General features: G+C 34.4%; 2 protein-coding genes across 2 annotated transcripts; both read right to left on the reverse strand.

Annotated features, from left to right (window-relative positions):
- Nucleotides 1–1,561: 1,561 nt before the first annotated feature.
- On the reverse strand, nucleotides 1,562–3,661 carry LOC137027251 (H-2 class II histocompatibility antigen, E-S beta chain-like). The gene is made up of 5 exons (XM_067395213.1): nucleotides 3,525–3,661; nucleotides 3,029–3,304; nucleotides 2,376–2,657; nucleotides 2,136–2,249; nucleotides 1,562–2,038 (listed from the first exon to the last, which is right to left on the reverse strand). The coding sequence occupies exons 1-5, from the start codon at nucleotides 3,586–3,588 to the stop codon at nucleotides 2,016–2,018; spliced, it is 759 nt and encodes a 252-aa protein (XP_067251314.1). The 5' UTR covers nucleotides 3,589–3,661; the 3' UTR covers nucleotides 1,562–2,015.
- Nucleotides 3,662–6,117: 2,456 nt separating this feature from the next.
- On the reverse strand, nucleotides 6,118–7,999 carry LOC137027252 (H-2 class II histocompatibility antigen, A-Q alpha chain-like). Its single transcript, XM_067395214.1, has 4 exons — nucleotides 7,873–7,999; nucleotides 7,231–7,476; nucleotides 6,774–7,052; nucleotides 6,118–6,596 (listed from the first exon to the last, which is right to left on the reverse strand). The coding sequence occupies exons 1-4, from the start codon at nucleotides 7,928–7,930 to the stop codon at nucleotides 6,475–6,477; spliced, it is 705 nt and encodes a 234-aa protein (XP_067251315.1). The 5' UTR covers nucleotides 7,931–7,999; the 3' UTR covers nucleotides 6,118–6,474.
- Nucleotides 8,000–14,646: the final 6,647 nt, after the last annotated feature.

Genomic DNA, 14,646 nt, shown 5'->3' on the forward strand with positions numbered 1-14,646 from the left:
AATTCCAGTGAACATAAATAGTATCTCAAAGACACAAAAAAGTTTCTTGTGTGCATGCAAAAGTCTGTATATATATATTTTTTTTTTATTTTTTTTTTTTTTATTTTAGGGGCTCTGTATGTTGTCACTTTGAGAAAATCAATGAAAAGAAACAGAGAAAATAAAAATATTTACAGATGACTGTACTATATACCAAATATAAAGCTGAAAATAATGCTGTATGCAACTATTTGTTTAATATGGTCTGAAAATCTATAGAGAGGATTGGAAATTTGAGTCTGGAAAAGTATGGAATTTTGAAATGTGTTGGAAAAAATGTGTAGGAACCCTGGTTTTAATTATTTAATCAGTTAGAATTTTTAACTTGCAACTGTGAATTTATTTTTGTTGTTGTTGTTTACAGCAGAGAGAAAAAATACTTACTAGTTTATCAGTTCTGTGTGGATTTCAGGGTAATGGCCTGAGCACATTTCCATGTACCCAAAGGTGAGAAGTAGATATTATAAATAAAGGAGGACGTGGTATTTTGGTCATTAGGACTTTGCCACCTTTCCAGCACTATAACATCACCATTAGGAATATAGGAATCACACTAGAACATTATTTGGAATGTTGCTGCGATGAATATGGTCCATTCCAGTTAGGTCTTCACAACTTAACTGTGATATGTGTAAAGTGTAAAATTAATTATTGTCTTTATGAAGAAAGTAAATGACCACTGTCTAAATTATGATGAATCCCTTCTAGATATAATAAATGATTTATGTCTGTACATATCTGCAGAATACTGCCAGAGTTGGACATAAATGGAGTAATCTATGAGATTGTGTGACCTTGCTATACACATCACTCTATACATTACAGATGGATATGTTGTAGCCACATATTTTTGTTTTATAGTGTTAAAGTTTGAGAAGTATCTTTTTTTTTTTTTACATGTTGAAAGAGTTCAATTACAAAATTTGTGATCAACCCTAGTAACATACTGCAGTGCATGAAACACAAAAAGAGCTGTCATTCATTTGTTTTTATAAAGGGATCAAAGAATCTTCAGATAAATGCTTTTGTAATGCAACCATGCAGGTCATTGTGTTATGATAGCTGAGAATGTTTGCTACATTATAATATAAAAATGAGTTTATTTTCAGGTGTAAATTAAGTGTTTTAGGGCATTTTGGAAGAAAGATGAACAGAGTGTGGTTGCATTTTAGAAAAAAGAAAAAACAACTGTATGAGGAGTTTTTATCTTATAAGCTATTTTTCAAAAAAAAAAAAAAAAAAACTAAAACTTTTGTAAAAGACATTTATTTAGAGCTGAAATTAATGTACAGCATAGAACCCAAGAAATGTTTTAATTGGTGTTTCTAAAGAAAACATGGATATTTTGCAGTCATCAAATCATACAGTAGAATCCTTGTCAGAATGAATAAGTCTAATGAAAGAATGGTGTAATTTATGCAAAAAAAAAAAAAATCTATCAAATATATTACATATAAGACTGCGCAACTTTATGTTTTATGATAATTAAGAGTAAAATAGTAATCAGAAAAAGACTTCAGAGTTTCTCAGACCCAGAGCCTGACTGATATTTATTAGTAACAAAGACTTACAAGAATGTGTTTTATAACATTATGAACCTATATGCATGTTAATCCAGTAAAAGTACTGGGGAAAAAGCCAGCAAGAATAATAATCTGTACTTCTCTCTATAATCTCTATATTTTATACATCATTATATTATCATCAACATTCAATAAAAATTGCAAAAATCAGATTTATTAGGTTTGTTGTTATTGTTTTCATTTTCCAAAATTGTATTTGTTGTTAAAATGAGACATCAGTGTAAAGTTCAAAAAATGATTTCTCCATCCATGAGTTGTGGACTCCTCTTCCAGTCAGTCTGACCTGCAATTTGTGTGATTATTATGTGAATCAGTTTAACAATGTGATGATAATTTATTTTATTATCACAAACTGTTTGAGTTTTCAAAGTGTTAATTAAAAAGTTACCACCATTAAGATGGGACCAGGATCCTCCCTATCAAAATAAAACGTGATTAATAAAGAACTTGAATAGAGACATGATGTATAAACATAGATGAGTATAAGCTTGATTTGCTCTCATTTCCACTGACCTGTTGATTTCTTCTTGTAGTAAATGAGTCCAGCAGCTGCTATGATGATTCCCAGCACCAGGCCAGAGGCTCCAATAGCAATTTTATTCCTCTCAGCCTCAGGAAGAGAGGGATCTGTGATGTACAGGAACCATGTTTTATTTAAATATTTATAGTATTTAATATTGGCTAACATTTTGTTTGTCAAAATATGTAATTTACATTAGTCCTATGTGAGGGAAAATAAATGTTTCCTCTTACCCCAGTCTACGATGATGGGTTTAGTTAAGCCAGCGTGATCCACAGCACAGGAGATCTTCTCTCCAGATTTGGGAGTGTATTCTAGGTGGGAGTGAATCTGGTAGTACCAGTCTCCATTAGGCATCTCCTCAGTTGAAGTCACATCAGACTGCACAACTTTACCATTTCTCATCCAGGAAACTTGGATCTGGTGTGGGTAGAAGTTGTAAGCGCTGCACATCAACATAGCTGGATGTCTGCCACTGGCCTGAGTCACTGAACTGAGCTTCACCTCTGGTGGCACTGAATCAATAACAATGACAACTTGAGGGCACATCCTACTATAAATATTATTATTACTTGCGATGTATAAAGTTAAATATTAGAAATACACTCCCAAACTCATATATAAAATAAATATTATTGTATGGATGTTTTTGGGGGTGTATTTCTAATATTTCCAAGGGCAAACAAAAATTAGAACATAAGCATGTTTTTTATTGTGACATTTTAAAATGTTAGTTATGAAGTTAAAGACTGTCTTGGTGTTATCATAACACAAGTTTTTAAATAATTATAAAATTATCAAACTGTTGTGTAAAAGTTCCTAGTTTAAGCATTTTAAACAAGAGTTTCATGTGTTACAGGAGAGATCAGAATCTTGTGCTACTTACCTTTTTTATCAGCGATAGCTGACTGTCTGATTTCAGCATTATGTGTGCAGTATCTGTCCTTCTCACCTCTCCATGTGTTCAGAATATTGGGATCTTTGTTCCATATTTCTGCATTATATACTCCATGTGCAGTGTACCCCACAAACTCCCCTACAGTGCTGTTGAACTGTATGTACACATCTTTATTGAAGATATAGTTGAAAACGAACACCATGTCACTGAGATCACGGGAGCTGTGGATGCATCTCAACCAATTAGAATGGTAGTATCCATTTGCTGAAGAAAAAAAAAAAAGAATTTAAATCATCATTACAGTCATGTCAGATGATTTTCTCAACCATACAAAAACAGAAGGATTTTGATACATTAGCCAGTTGTTGTATTAGTGAGTTGTCTTTTCCACTACTACTTCTACTACCAATAATAATTAATAATGAGAAGAAGGTCACTGTCATTATACATCTTTTCATTTTGCATTATGCTTAATTTTATTTACCTGCTCCAGTGAATGCAGACAGCATCAGTATGAGATGACAACTCAAGATCTTCGGCAGTGACATTTTCCCTCACTGTGACTGTCCCAACTGAAGAGGAATCCAGCAATACTTTGTTCATGAGGTGAATATCTAAAACAACCAGCCAATCAGCCTCTACACATGTAAGTGTCAAGTGTTGCTAAGCAGATCCTGTTTTTATCTGAGAACTTAAGCCATTTACACAATGACTGTATTCCTCAAGCTTCTCTACTAATTTTAAGGGGTTAATTAACCATATTCTAACATATTTTTACTTTTTTTCAAGTAAATAATGTATGTTTTAAAGTTGGTAGCAACAATCAAATACCAATCTGAAAAATCTCAACAGGAACTTATCAAGAGCAGCAATAATGTCAATTTTAATTATTTACATCAAACCGTTTTGCTCTCTGCATTGTTTTTATTAAGTGTAAATTAAAAGAAAATAGGAGGAGGTCCCTGATTGTAGTGATTGTAACAAGGTCCATTTGTTTAGCATACAGCATCTTTCACCCTCTTGTGTCTAATAGAATGCAACAAAAAGCTTAAAGTAACAAAAGAAAATTTCATTGCTATAAAACACAAAACCTGTTTTTTTTTTAAGAGAAGGATTTAACAGGCTTGTTGCCAGTACATTCTTTTTTATATGACAGGGCCAGACAGCAAACTGCTTTAGTTTTTCTCAGCTGATTCCTATGAACAATGGTCCATGCTCTAAAAAAAATTGTTAACAAACAATGAAACAGACTTTTCATTTTGCTGAAAATTTAAAATTTACTGCCAAATGACAGCTACAGATGCACATATACAATGATGAAATGTTTGTCACAAAGTTCTTCACTGAGGAGTTTTATGACTATAGCATTTTATACTGTAGTAATTTAAGTGTCCTCTTTTGGAGTTTGGTACATTTAAAAAAAAAAAATCAGTTTTCAGTACATTTCAATACTCTATATTATGTCAGTACTCTTCAATCCTACATATTTCTTCTCCTTTTTCTCCCCCCTCCACTCATCACCTCTACTGATCTTTACCACCTTTCTCATTCCTCTTCTCTCTCCACTTTCTTCGCAGTGGGAATTCACAGTTGACCTTAACTAAAACTTAAACTTAACTAAAATTTGAATTGCTGTGTTAAAAGTTTAGTGTATTTTTTTCCTGTGCTGTGCATATATGAGAAATACAGAGCACGGTTTGTTGTGGTAGGAGAAACGGTACATTTGTGATTTGTGTGAAACAAATAAAAAGCTGCAGTATTGTTTGGTTTTTGTCGTTGGCTGTATTACATGCTTTAAAACATTGTGGATTTTTGTTTTGAGAAATTAATGTATGTAATTTAGAATGTTATGTAAATTAATGAAATCTTACGATGAATGTGTTTAGAGAGCAATGACAGTAGTCTGGAGAAAGGTATAAATTCAGTTGAGAGGAAAAAAAACCCTGCACCTCTTCAAACTGTTAGGTTATTCATTATTGGTTTTTATTTTTATTTATTATTTTATTAATCTCTTATTCACAAGAAAGGACCACACCACTACCATGAATGTTGAATAATTATTTTATTGAATGTTAGGGATGAATAAGGAGAATATGAATGGGAAAGGGGAAATGAGATGATAGTCAGGTTGATCTGGATGTCTGACTCTGGAGACTCAGGGTGGGAGTATCACCTCAGTTATATGCAGGCCAAGCAATTAGGATCCCCTGATGCAACCTGGAAGGGAAGAGAAGGGTGGTTGAATGGATGAGAGAGGGAGGGGAAGGGTGAGTTTGAGAGAAAGAGACAAACAGTACTGTAGGGGCTGCCCAATATAAATATGTTTTTAAGAAGTGACTGGTTGAGGTGTGGCCCTGCTACCAAACCTTAAACTCCCTTTATTATCATTATTATCATAACTATTTTATGCAGAAGATGAATGGAAGTATTTCAACAATTTAAATAGAAACTACCCTTCCTGTAGCTCAAACAGTAGAGCGTGGTACCAACAATGCAAAAGTTGTGGGTTCGATTTCCAGGGAAAGCATGTATGATTCTTACAATACTTGTACCTTGAATGCAATGAAAGTCACATTGGATAAAAGCGTCTGCCAAATGCATAAATGTAGATATTGGCTACAATATTTCCATATAGGTCATATCATGTTCCGTAGGTTAATATCGTATCATGTTGCTTTTGTTCCTCTGGTCTATTCTTTTCTCGAATGTTCCTCTGTCTTTCAACACATATAGCCAACTGTCTAGCCATCTTGTAGCTTTTGAGGCTATCTTGCCTTGGGATAGTTATATAGATGACAACACAATATAAAATCACAAGTGAAATCAAAATAGAGAATCTTTATTTGGAGAGAATGTCAGAAAACTTACAAGACCTTGTAAAATGTATAACTTCAGATTGATTAACAATAATAGGAAATTTCACAATTTAAAAATAATTTTATTGTCAAACACACAGTAATTTTTAAGAATACCATAATGTTTGAGGAAAAAGACTTTAATTGATCCAGCAATGAGAAAGACAATGAGAGCTCAACCATTCAAATTAAAAGTCCAATCTCCAGATATCACTATGGATGAAACGAAAATGTATTAGCAAAAAAAAAAAAAAAAAAAAATCATTTTAAACCTTTTAGACATCTCTATATAAGTGTATATGGTGTTAAATTTCAAGCAAAGATGTTGCCTCATTGCATTAGAAATATCAGGCAATATTAATGTTGTTAAAGATTACATTGAGATTTGTGTCTATGAATCTATTTCTATATAACATCTAAGATGTTTCCTGTCACCAATGTGACAGAATGATGCACAAAATTACTGTTTTATATTCTACTGGTGTCAAATGAAAGAGTTATTATTTTCAGGGCCTGTAAAAAACTATATACATTTCACTTTGGTTTGTTGTTGTTGTTGTTGTTTGCATCTCAGAGCTGTCAATTGCAGTTGTTTCCTTTAATGAGGAAGAATGTTCCAGCAGCGACTCCCAGCAGCCCCAGAGACAGACCCACTCCACAGAACACTGCTGGACCAACACTGGGCACAGCAACATCCACATCTAGGATACACACAAATACAACCATTTTGTTTATGCATTTCTAATCATGTAGACTTTCAGTGTTGTATATATATGTACAGTATACTTTTTTAAATGTATTATCGTTTGATAACAATTGGAAAAAAATAAATAATAGAAATCTAGTCCAGTGTTTCTATACAAAACACACACACTCACCCCATGTTTTGGTCTCAGGTTGATCAAGAGATGTGTGGTTCACAGTGCAGCTGTAAATGTCTCCCTCCACAGGTGTGAACGTCAGACTGGAGAAGATGTTGTAAGTGCCATCATCATTTGGGCGATACTGACTTAGACTGTCTGCTTTTAAACCCTCGTTGTTTTTAGTCCATGAGACTCTGACAGGAGGAGGGAAGAATCCAGTCACATGACAGATGAGTGTGTTTTCAACATTCAGCTGCACATCATTCTCAGCATAGATGGAGGTCTGAGGTTTGTCTGTGAACACAGGGAAAGACATTGACGATGGTGTTATTTCAAGCATTTATAAGATAATTAGTTTAAATTAAAAAAAATAAATAAATAAAAATTCACACTGTCATATTTAGAGTATTATTGAACCTGTATTTTATTTATACATACAGTATATACATAAATAGGAGAAATTATATCCTACCCATTTTCTCTTGTGGATATTTATAAGCTTTGATAGCTGTGGCTAAGTTTTGTTTGCATACTTCAAGGTCACCAACAGCTGCCTGATAGAATCCATCATAGCCAAGGGGATCTGAAAAGGCAGGTTGAGTAATTACTCCTTCTCCTTTAATGAAGTCTGCATGCCACAGTTCCTCTCCATCCATTCCATCCATATATTCTTTCTCTGTATCAGAGCATCCAGTTAAACCAAAATCCTCATGAACAACTGAAACAGAAAAAAACATAAGTATTAACTAGATAAAACAATAAATTATCAAGAATAACTAAATTAGAAATTTAAATACATGAGATGTGTTCATACCATTTGCACATGCATGATTTGACGATTATTGCTCAGAATTAGATAGCATTTTTAATTAAAAATGGCATAGATATGAAATGCTCACAGTTTAATGAGATTTTTTTGTCTGAGCCTTGTCTGATTACAGAATATTATGCTATTATTCAAAAATCATATTATAATTCAAAACAAATCTTTTCAAACCACAGTCATTTAAACACTAGAACCTTTTAGGAAGTATATTACATATCAGTATTCCTTGCATACAGTTAAAGATGATGAAAATGGTAAGTGTCTTTTTTAATGAATCCACTGACTTACCTTTTTTCTCAGAAGAAACAAGTGCCGCAAGCATGAACATAAACACATAGAGCTCCATCTTTCTCCGAGCTAAATGGAACAAACACTACACAAACTCTTTTTTTGTGTAATGATAGCAGGTCTTTACTCCGCCTTGTGGCTCATGTAGCAGTCTCATAATCCCCTCAACCAATCAAAATTGTTCCTCACTCTGATATTCTTGTATCTTGGCAAAACATTTTTTTTCTTGTTTCACATTTACAAGTATTCTAAATTAAAGAGAAACCAGTTAAAATATACATTTTGATTAATATGTATGACTTTTCGGAAACAATTTAGTATAGGGAACATGTGTTCACTATTAGCTACGGCTTTTCTCTCAATAAACTCCTAATTTACTGATTATTAATAGTTAGTCATGCAGAATAAGACATTAATATGTGCTTAATAAGTACTAATAAACAGGCAATATTCTAGTAATATGCATGCTAATAAGCAACTAGTTAAAAGACACTAAAATAAAGTGTTACCGACTTTTCAATATTCAGTTGTAATCTTTTTGTTTTGTATTGAAAAACTGGTCTACATAATAAGACTTGCAGGACAGGTGAATCAGTTTCTAAATTGCCTGTAGGAGTGAGTGTGAATGTGTATGTTAGCCCTGTGATGGACTGGCCATCTGTCTGAGAAGCTGGATAGGCTCCAGCATCACTTTTACCATGACAAGATGACTGGAAAATGCATGGATGGACTAACATAAACTCTAACTACAATAGTAACCTCTATTTTTAGTCTGCAACATCATTTTAATGTAATCACTATAAATCTCAGCAAGTTAAAGAATCAGACTTCAAATCATTACATTTTGCTTTTGTGTTTATACTTTTAAGAAATGTATACGTTTTCAGCTGTTGGGCAACACTGTAAACCTCTGAAATCCATTAGTCATTTTTATTTGGATCAATGGCCACTAGATGGCAATTTGAGTTTTTACCTCGTATATGGTCATTACATCACGATTTCATAAATCATAATTGCTTTTCTGTTTATGTTGTTAGCTGTCATTTGTGCATGTTTATATATTTATTCATCCTTTTTTTTTTTTTTTTTTTTTTTTTGCATTACTTAAGCACCACCAAAACTGTTTCAGTTGGGAGATGAACAACCACCATGTTTTTAGTGGTTTGAGAAAGGAATGAATTTTGTGTTACCTGTCCCTGTGCATCATTTCTCTGCATTTGGATCCAAAATCTGCAAGCCCAGTTGGATTGTGTAGTGGACAATAACACAGTTGAGTGACACAAGAGCTGTGTCAAAACTGAAGGTAGCTGTAACAAATTAAAATTTCAAGAGCCAAGTGGAGATGCCTTCCTGTATAATGCCTGCAATGGCAGTATTTTCAGGTTTTGGAAAAAATGCTAAACCTTAGTGATACCCTAGATGTGCATTCGCTGCTATATACTGATATCAGTTCACTGGTATAGACCATATCAGAAGTAAGGAGTGAATTCACGAGATTTTCCCAATCACATTACTTATTAAAATGTCTCACTGCAGCTGGTACACTCAAAACAATTTTAAAGCCTTTTTTTAAGATTTACTCATTTCAATTAATAGTAAAATTCCATGAAACTGAATTGAATAATCCTTACATATTATTCATATTAGAATTTTAAATGAGTAAAAACTAAAGCTTTATAAAACATTTTGTATCCATCTAAAACATAAATTTAAACATATTTTCATTTTTCTTTTTGTGAATTTATGAATATGAATCACATAAACTATATTTTCTCCATTTTTGTCACCTGTTGTTCACCTGATGTCACCTGTTGGGAGTTTGGATTCCTTGCCGCTGTCGCCTCTGGCTTGATTAGTTGGGGGAACTTGATATTTAACAGTGTTTTGATCTGCTTTGACAACATTTTGTGTGAACAGAACTGAGCTAGACAATGACATCACTGTTTACTCCAGTGCTGATATAGATAAATCATAATTTCATAACTATTGATTTTTACAACGGAATGAATCAATACTGAATTTACTTAAGCTGGACAATGACACCATTTTCTTTAAGAGCTGTTACCTGTTATCACTGTAAAGCTGCTTTGACACAATCTGCATTGCAAAAAGCACTATGTAAATAAAGGTGACTTGACTTGATAAACTAAATGGTCCATTCCCTGTTCGACTGCGATTTATGCAAAAAAAAATTCTTAATTTAAAATATAAATAATAAGTAAGAATTATTCAATAAAATTTGATGGAATTTTACTATTAATTGAAATGCATAAATCTTGAAAAAATGCTTAAAGGGTTAGTTCACCCAAAAATGAATTTTTCTGTCATTTATTACTCATCCCCATGTCGTTCCAAACCTTTGTTCAACTTTGGAACACAAATTAAGATATTTTGATGAATTCCGAGAGGATTTTTTAATCCTCCATTGTAAGCAATGAAATTACCACATTCAAGGTCCTGAAAAGTAGTAAAACATTGTTAAAATAGTCCATGTGACAAGTGGTTCAACCTTAAAGGATTAGTCCACTTTTAAATACACTTTTCCTGATAAATTTACTCACCCCAATGTCATCCAAGATGTTCATGTCTTTCTTTCGTCAGTCGAAAAGAAATAAAGGTTTTTGAGGAAAACGTTCCAGGATTTTTCTCCTTATCGTGGACTTCAGTGGGTACCAAACAGTTGAAGGTCAAAATTAGTTTCACTGCAGCTTCAAATTGTTCTACACGATCCCAGATGAGAAATAAGGGTCTTATCTAGCGAAACGATTGTCCATTTTCGAAAAAAATACAACCGTTTATGCTTTATAAACAAAATATCTCCTTGAACGTACTTTCCCGCTTCCGCATTCTTCATAACGCTTACACTGAATGTTCTACGCCTTTCCTATTCTACTTATGGAATGAACGTGGCGCCAGTTTCGTTTTTTTCCATAAGTAGAATAGGGAAGGTGTAGGACATTCAGCATAAGCGTTATGAAGAATGCAGAAGCGGGAAAGTACGTTCAAGGAGATATTTTGTTTATAAAGCATAAACGGTTGTATTTTTTTCGAAAAGGACCGATCGATTCGCTAGATAAGACCCTTATTTCTCATCTGGGATCGTGTAGAACAATTTGAAGCTGCAGTGAAACTAATTATGACCTTCAACTGTTTGGTGCCCACTGAAGTCCACTATAAGGAGAAAAATCCTGGAATGTTTTCCTCAAAAACCTTCATTTCTTTTCGACTGACGAAAGAAAGACATGAACATCTTGGATGACATGGGGGTGAGTAAATTTATCAGGAAAAGTGTATTTAAAAGTGGACTAATCCTTTAATGTTACGAAGCGATGAGAATACTTTTTGTGAGAAAAAACAAAACAAAAATAACAACTTTATTCAACTATCTCTTCTCTTCCCTGTAATTCTCCTATGCAGTTGATGTAGTAAACGCAGTACAGCGCATCCATTTTTACATCTAAATGGAGACTCAGTATTGGCCGGCTCCTGCATCAGCATCACACGTATACGTTGTGCTGCTCATGTGAACAGCATCAGCCAATACTTTGCCGGTATACATTCCCAAGTCAACAAAATAAGCCATAATTGAGAAATTAGGAAGACCCTGCCCTGCTGAAGGGGTGGTGTTTTATCTGAGGACAAAGCTGGCTAAAAAATGGGTAACAGGATGACATCACTAATAATTAGGCCAGAGTTACACCTCCATGACCACTGCAGTAATGCAGGATTGTCTCTGCACAAAATGTAAGTAAATTGTACCACAAGCATTCAAAATTACAACTTGATCAGTAACAACACATCACTATATGTTCAGATTTATTTTAATATAATATTCTTAATTCAATTACTAAACAACACTGGTCTTTTTAAGTCAATCACAGCTCGCACTTGCACAAAGGTCATAACTGGAATTGATTGCTAGTTCCTTTTCAAAAAACTGAAACATTTCATATAACATCATCTGTTTCCAGGGAAAACTATGAAATGACACCCACTCAGATCAAAGATTATATTTTAGAATGTTTAGTTTATTTAAAAATTATTGTTTTTGTTTTTTTTTCCTAAATACATACTGACAGTTCATAATGTTTCTTTGTCATATCTCAAGTGGCATGTGTAGGAACCTCTTTTTGCTTAGATTCAGCTTTTGAATAGTTTTGTTTGAATTGTTTTCATAAATATTCTGTGTTTTTACATTGAAAATATGTAACATTAAATATTGTGAGCTGAGGCTATATTTTGCTTTTTAATTTATTTGTTTGATTTAACTTTGAATCAAGATTTAGGGAAGATATTTGACCAGAAAACTGAGTATGTGGAAACTAAATGTGCACTCACAGCATGTTTACAGCAAATTTAATTAGTTAGTATTCTGAATAACTCAAAGCATGGTGAGTGTTACAACCATGGACTGTTGGTTATGTTTTCATTTAGTTCTGTCATGTCTTGTTCTGTTCATTTGTCCTCATTGTGTGTTCTGATTAGTTAACCATCCTCACCTGTTTCTGTTCTCCCTTATTAGCTCCCCTATATAATCTTCCTGTTCAGTTCAGTGTTTGTCGGATCTTGTTCATGCAAGTGAGTTGTATACCTTCCTGTCGGTGTTTTATTAATGATATCCTGTTATTCTGATCTCCTTTGTCGTGCTCTCGTTTATACAGGTCCTTCTCAAATTAGCATATTGTGATAAAAGTTCATTATTTTCCATAATGTAATGATAAAAATTAAACTTTCATATATTTTAGATTCATTGCACACCAACTGAAATATTTCAGGTCTTTTATTGTTTTAATACTGATGATTTTGGCAAACAGCTCATGAAAACCTCAAAAAATTAGCATATCATGAAAAGGTTCTCTAAACGAGCTATTAACCTAATCATCTGAATCAACTAATTAACTCTAAACACCTGCAAAAGATTCCTGAGGCTTTTAAAAACTCCCAGCCTGGTTCATTACTCAAAACCGCAATCATGGGTAAGACTGCCGACCTGACTGCTGTCCAGAAGGCCATCATTGACACCCTCAAGCGAGAGGGTAAGACACAGAAAGAAATTTCTGAACGAATAGGCTGTTCCCAGAGTGCTGTATCAAGGCACCTCAGTGGGAAGTCTGTGGGAAGGAAAAAGTGTGGCAAAAAACGCTGCACAATGAGAAGAGGTGACCGGACCCTGAGGAAGATTGTGGAGAAGGACCGATTCCAGACCTTGGGGGACCTGCGGAAGCAGTGGACTGAGTCTGGAGTAGAAACATCCAGAGCCACCGTGCACAGGCGTGTGCAGGAAATGGGCTACAGGTGCCGCATTCCCCAGGTCAAGCCACTTTTGAACCAGAAACAGCGGCAGAAGCGTTGAGACGCAAGACCCAACACTCTGGATGAGCTTAAGGCCGCTATCGAAGCATCCTGGGCCTCCATAACACCTCAGCAGTGCCACAGGCTGATTGCCTCCATGCCACGCCGCATTGAAGCAGTCATTTCTGCAAAAGGATTCCCGACCAAGTATTGAGTGCATAACTGAACATAATTATTTGAAGGTTGACTTTTTTTGTATTAAAAACACTTTTCTTGTATTGGTCGGATGAAATATGCTAATTTTTTGAGATAGGAATTTTGGGTTTTCATGAGCTGTACGCCAAAATCATCAGTATTAAAACAATAAAAGACCTGAAATATTTCAGTTGGTGTGCAATGAATCTAAAATATATGAAAGTTATAGTAATGAACTTTTATCACAATATGCTAATTTTTTGAGAAGGACCTGTACAGCCCACAACTGTAACAGTGAGATGCTGAGTCTTTGTTTTTAAATACTTTTAACTAACATTATCTTAAGTGACATGAGAGGCACTGTTTTGCACATTCTTAAATGATTTAATAGGGTACATAAAACTGTGTTCAGGCATTGTTTAACTTTTCAACAATATCTAGTGATGACCGTGTAACAAAGTTCGTAAGTAAGGAGGGAAGAGGACAGGGTCGGCAGGTGACTACTGGCTGTTTATTAGCACCAAAAATAATAATGTCACAAAACAATGTGCAAACAGGCACAAAATAATCAACGTAATCGTCAGACTTCACTCCAGCAGCAGACAGACATCCAGGAGTGGGGAAACAGCCAGTAGTCCTTCTCTCTCTCGCAGGCTCCTGTTTCTCCTGGCGTTAAATACTCTCTCCACGCCAATTACTGAAACAAGAGACAGAGGTGTTTAATATTTGCGTCTAATCCACTCAGACACCGCACGTCTCCTCCCTCTCTCTCCCGCTGCAGACTCCGCTGAACCACGCCCCCCTGCCACAGACCGATTTCAAAACACTGCTTCAGAGCTTTACGAATCTTTTGTTTCGAATTAGTGATTCGGATCATGTATCAAACTGCTAAACTGCTGAAATAACGTGACTTTGTCGCTCCAAACCCCTATTCGATTCCTTAAGCTTCGAAGCTTCATGAAGAAGGGTTTTGAAATCAGGCATCATTTGGCATCTAATTAAAAATAACTGCTTTCAACAGATCAATCTCTATTCATAAACACATAAAAGTCAAAGAACATTTGATGTAAACCCAAAAAGGCTGAAATATGAAAACACAACAAATCCATTTGTCTTAAAGTGGTGGAACAAAGTGCAGCCCATTGAGTTGCCCCATAGAAAATAAACAAAAATAAATAGAATGAAGAAAATTTTACATCTATATGTGACCCCAGACCACGAAACCAGTTATAAGGGTCAATTTTTTTTTGTCAATCACACAAGTATATTTGTAGCAGCCAACAAAAC

This window comes from Chanodichthys erythropterus, chromosome 9, assembly GCF_024489055.1.
Source record: "Chanodichthys erythropterus isolate Z2021 chromosome 9, ASM2448905v1, whole genome shotgun sequence".
NCBI lineage: Eukaryota > Metazoa > Chordata > Actinopteri > Cypriniformes > Xenocyprididae > Chanodichthys > Chanodichthys erythropterus.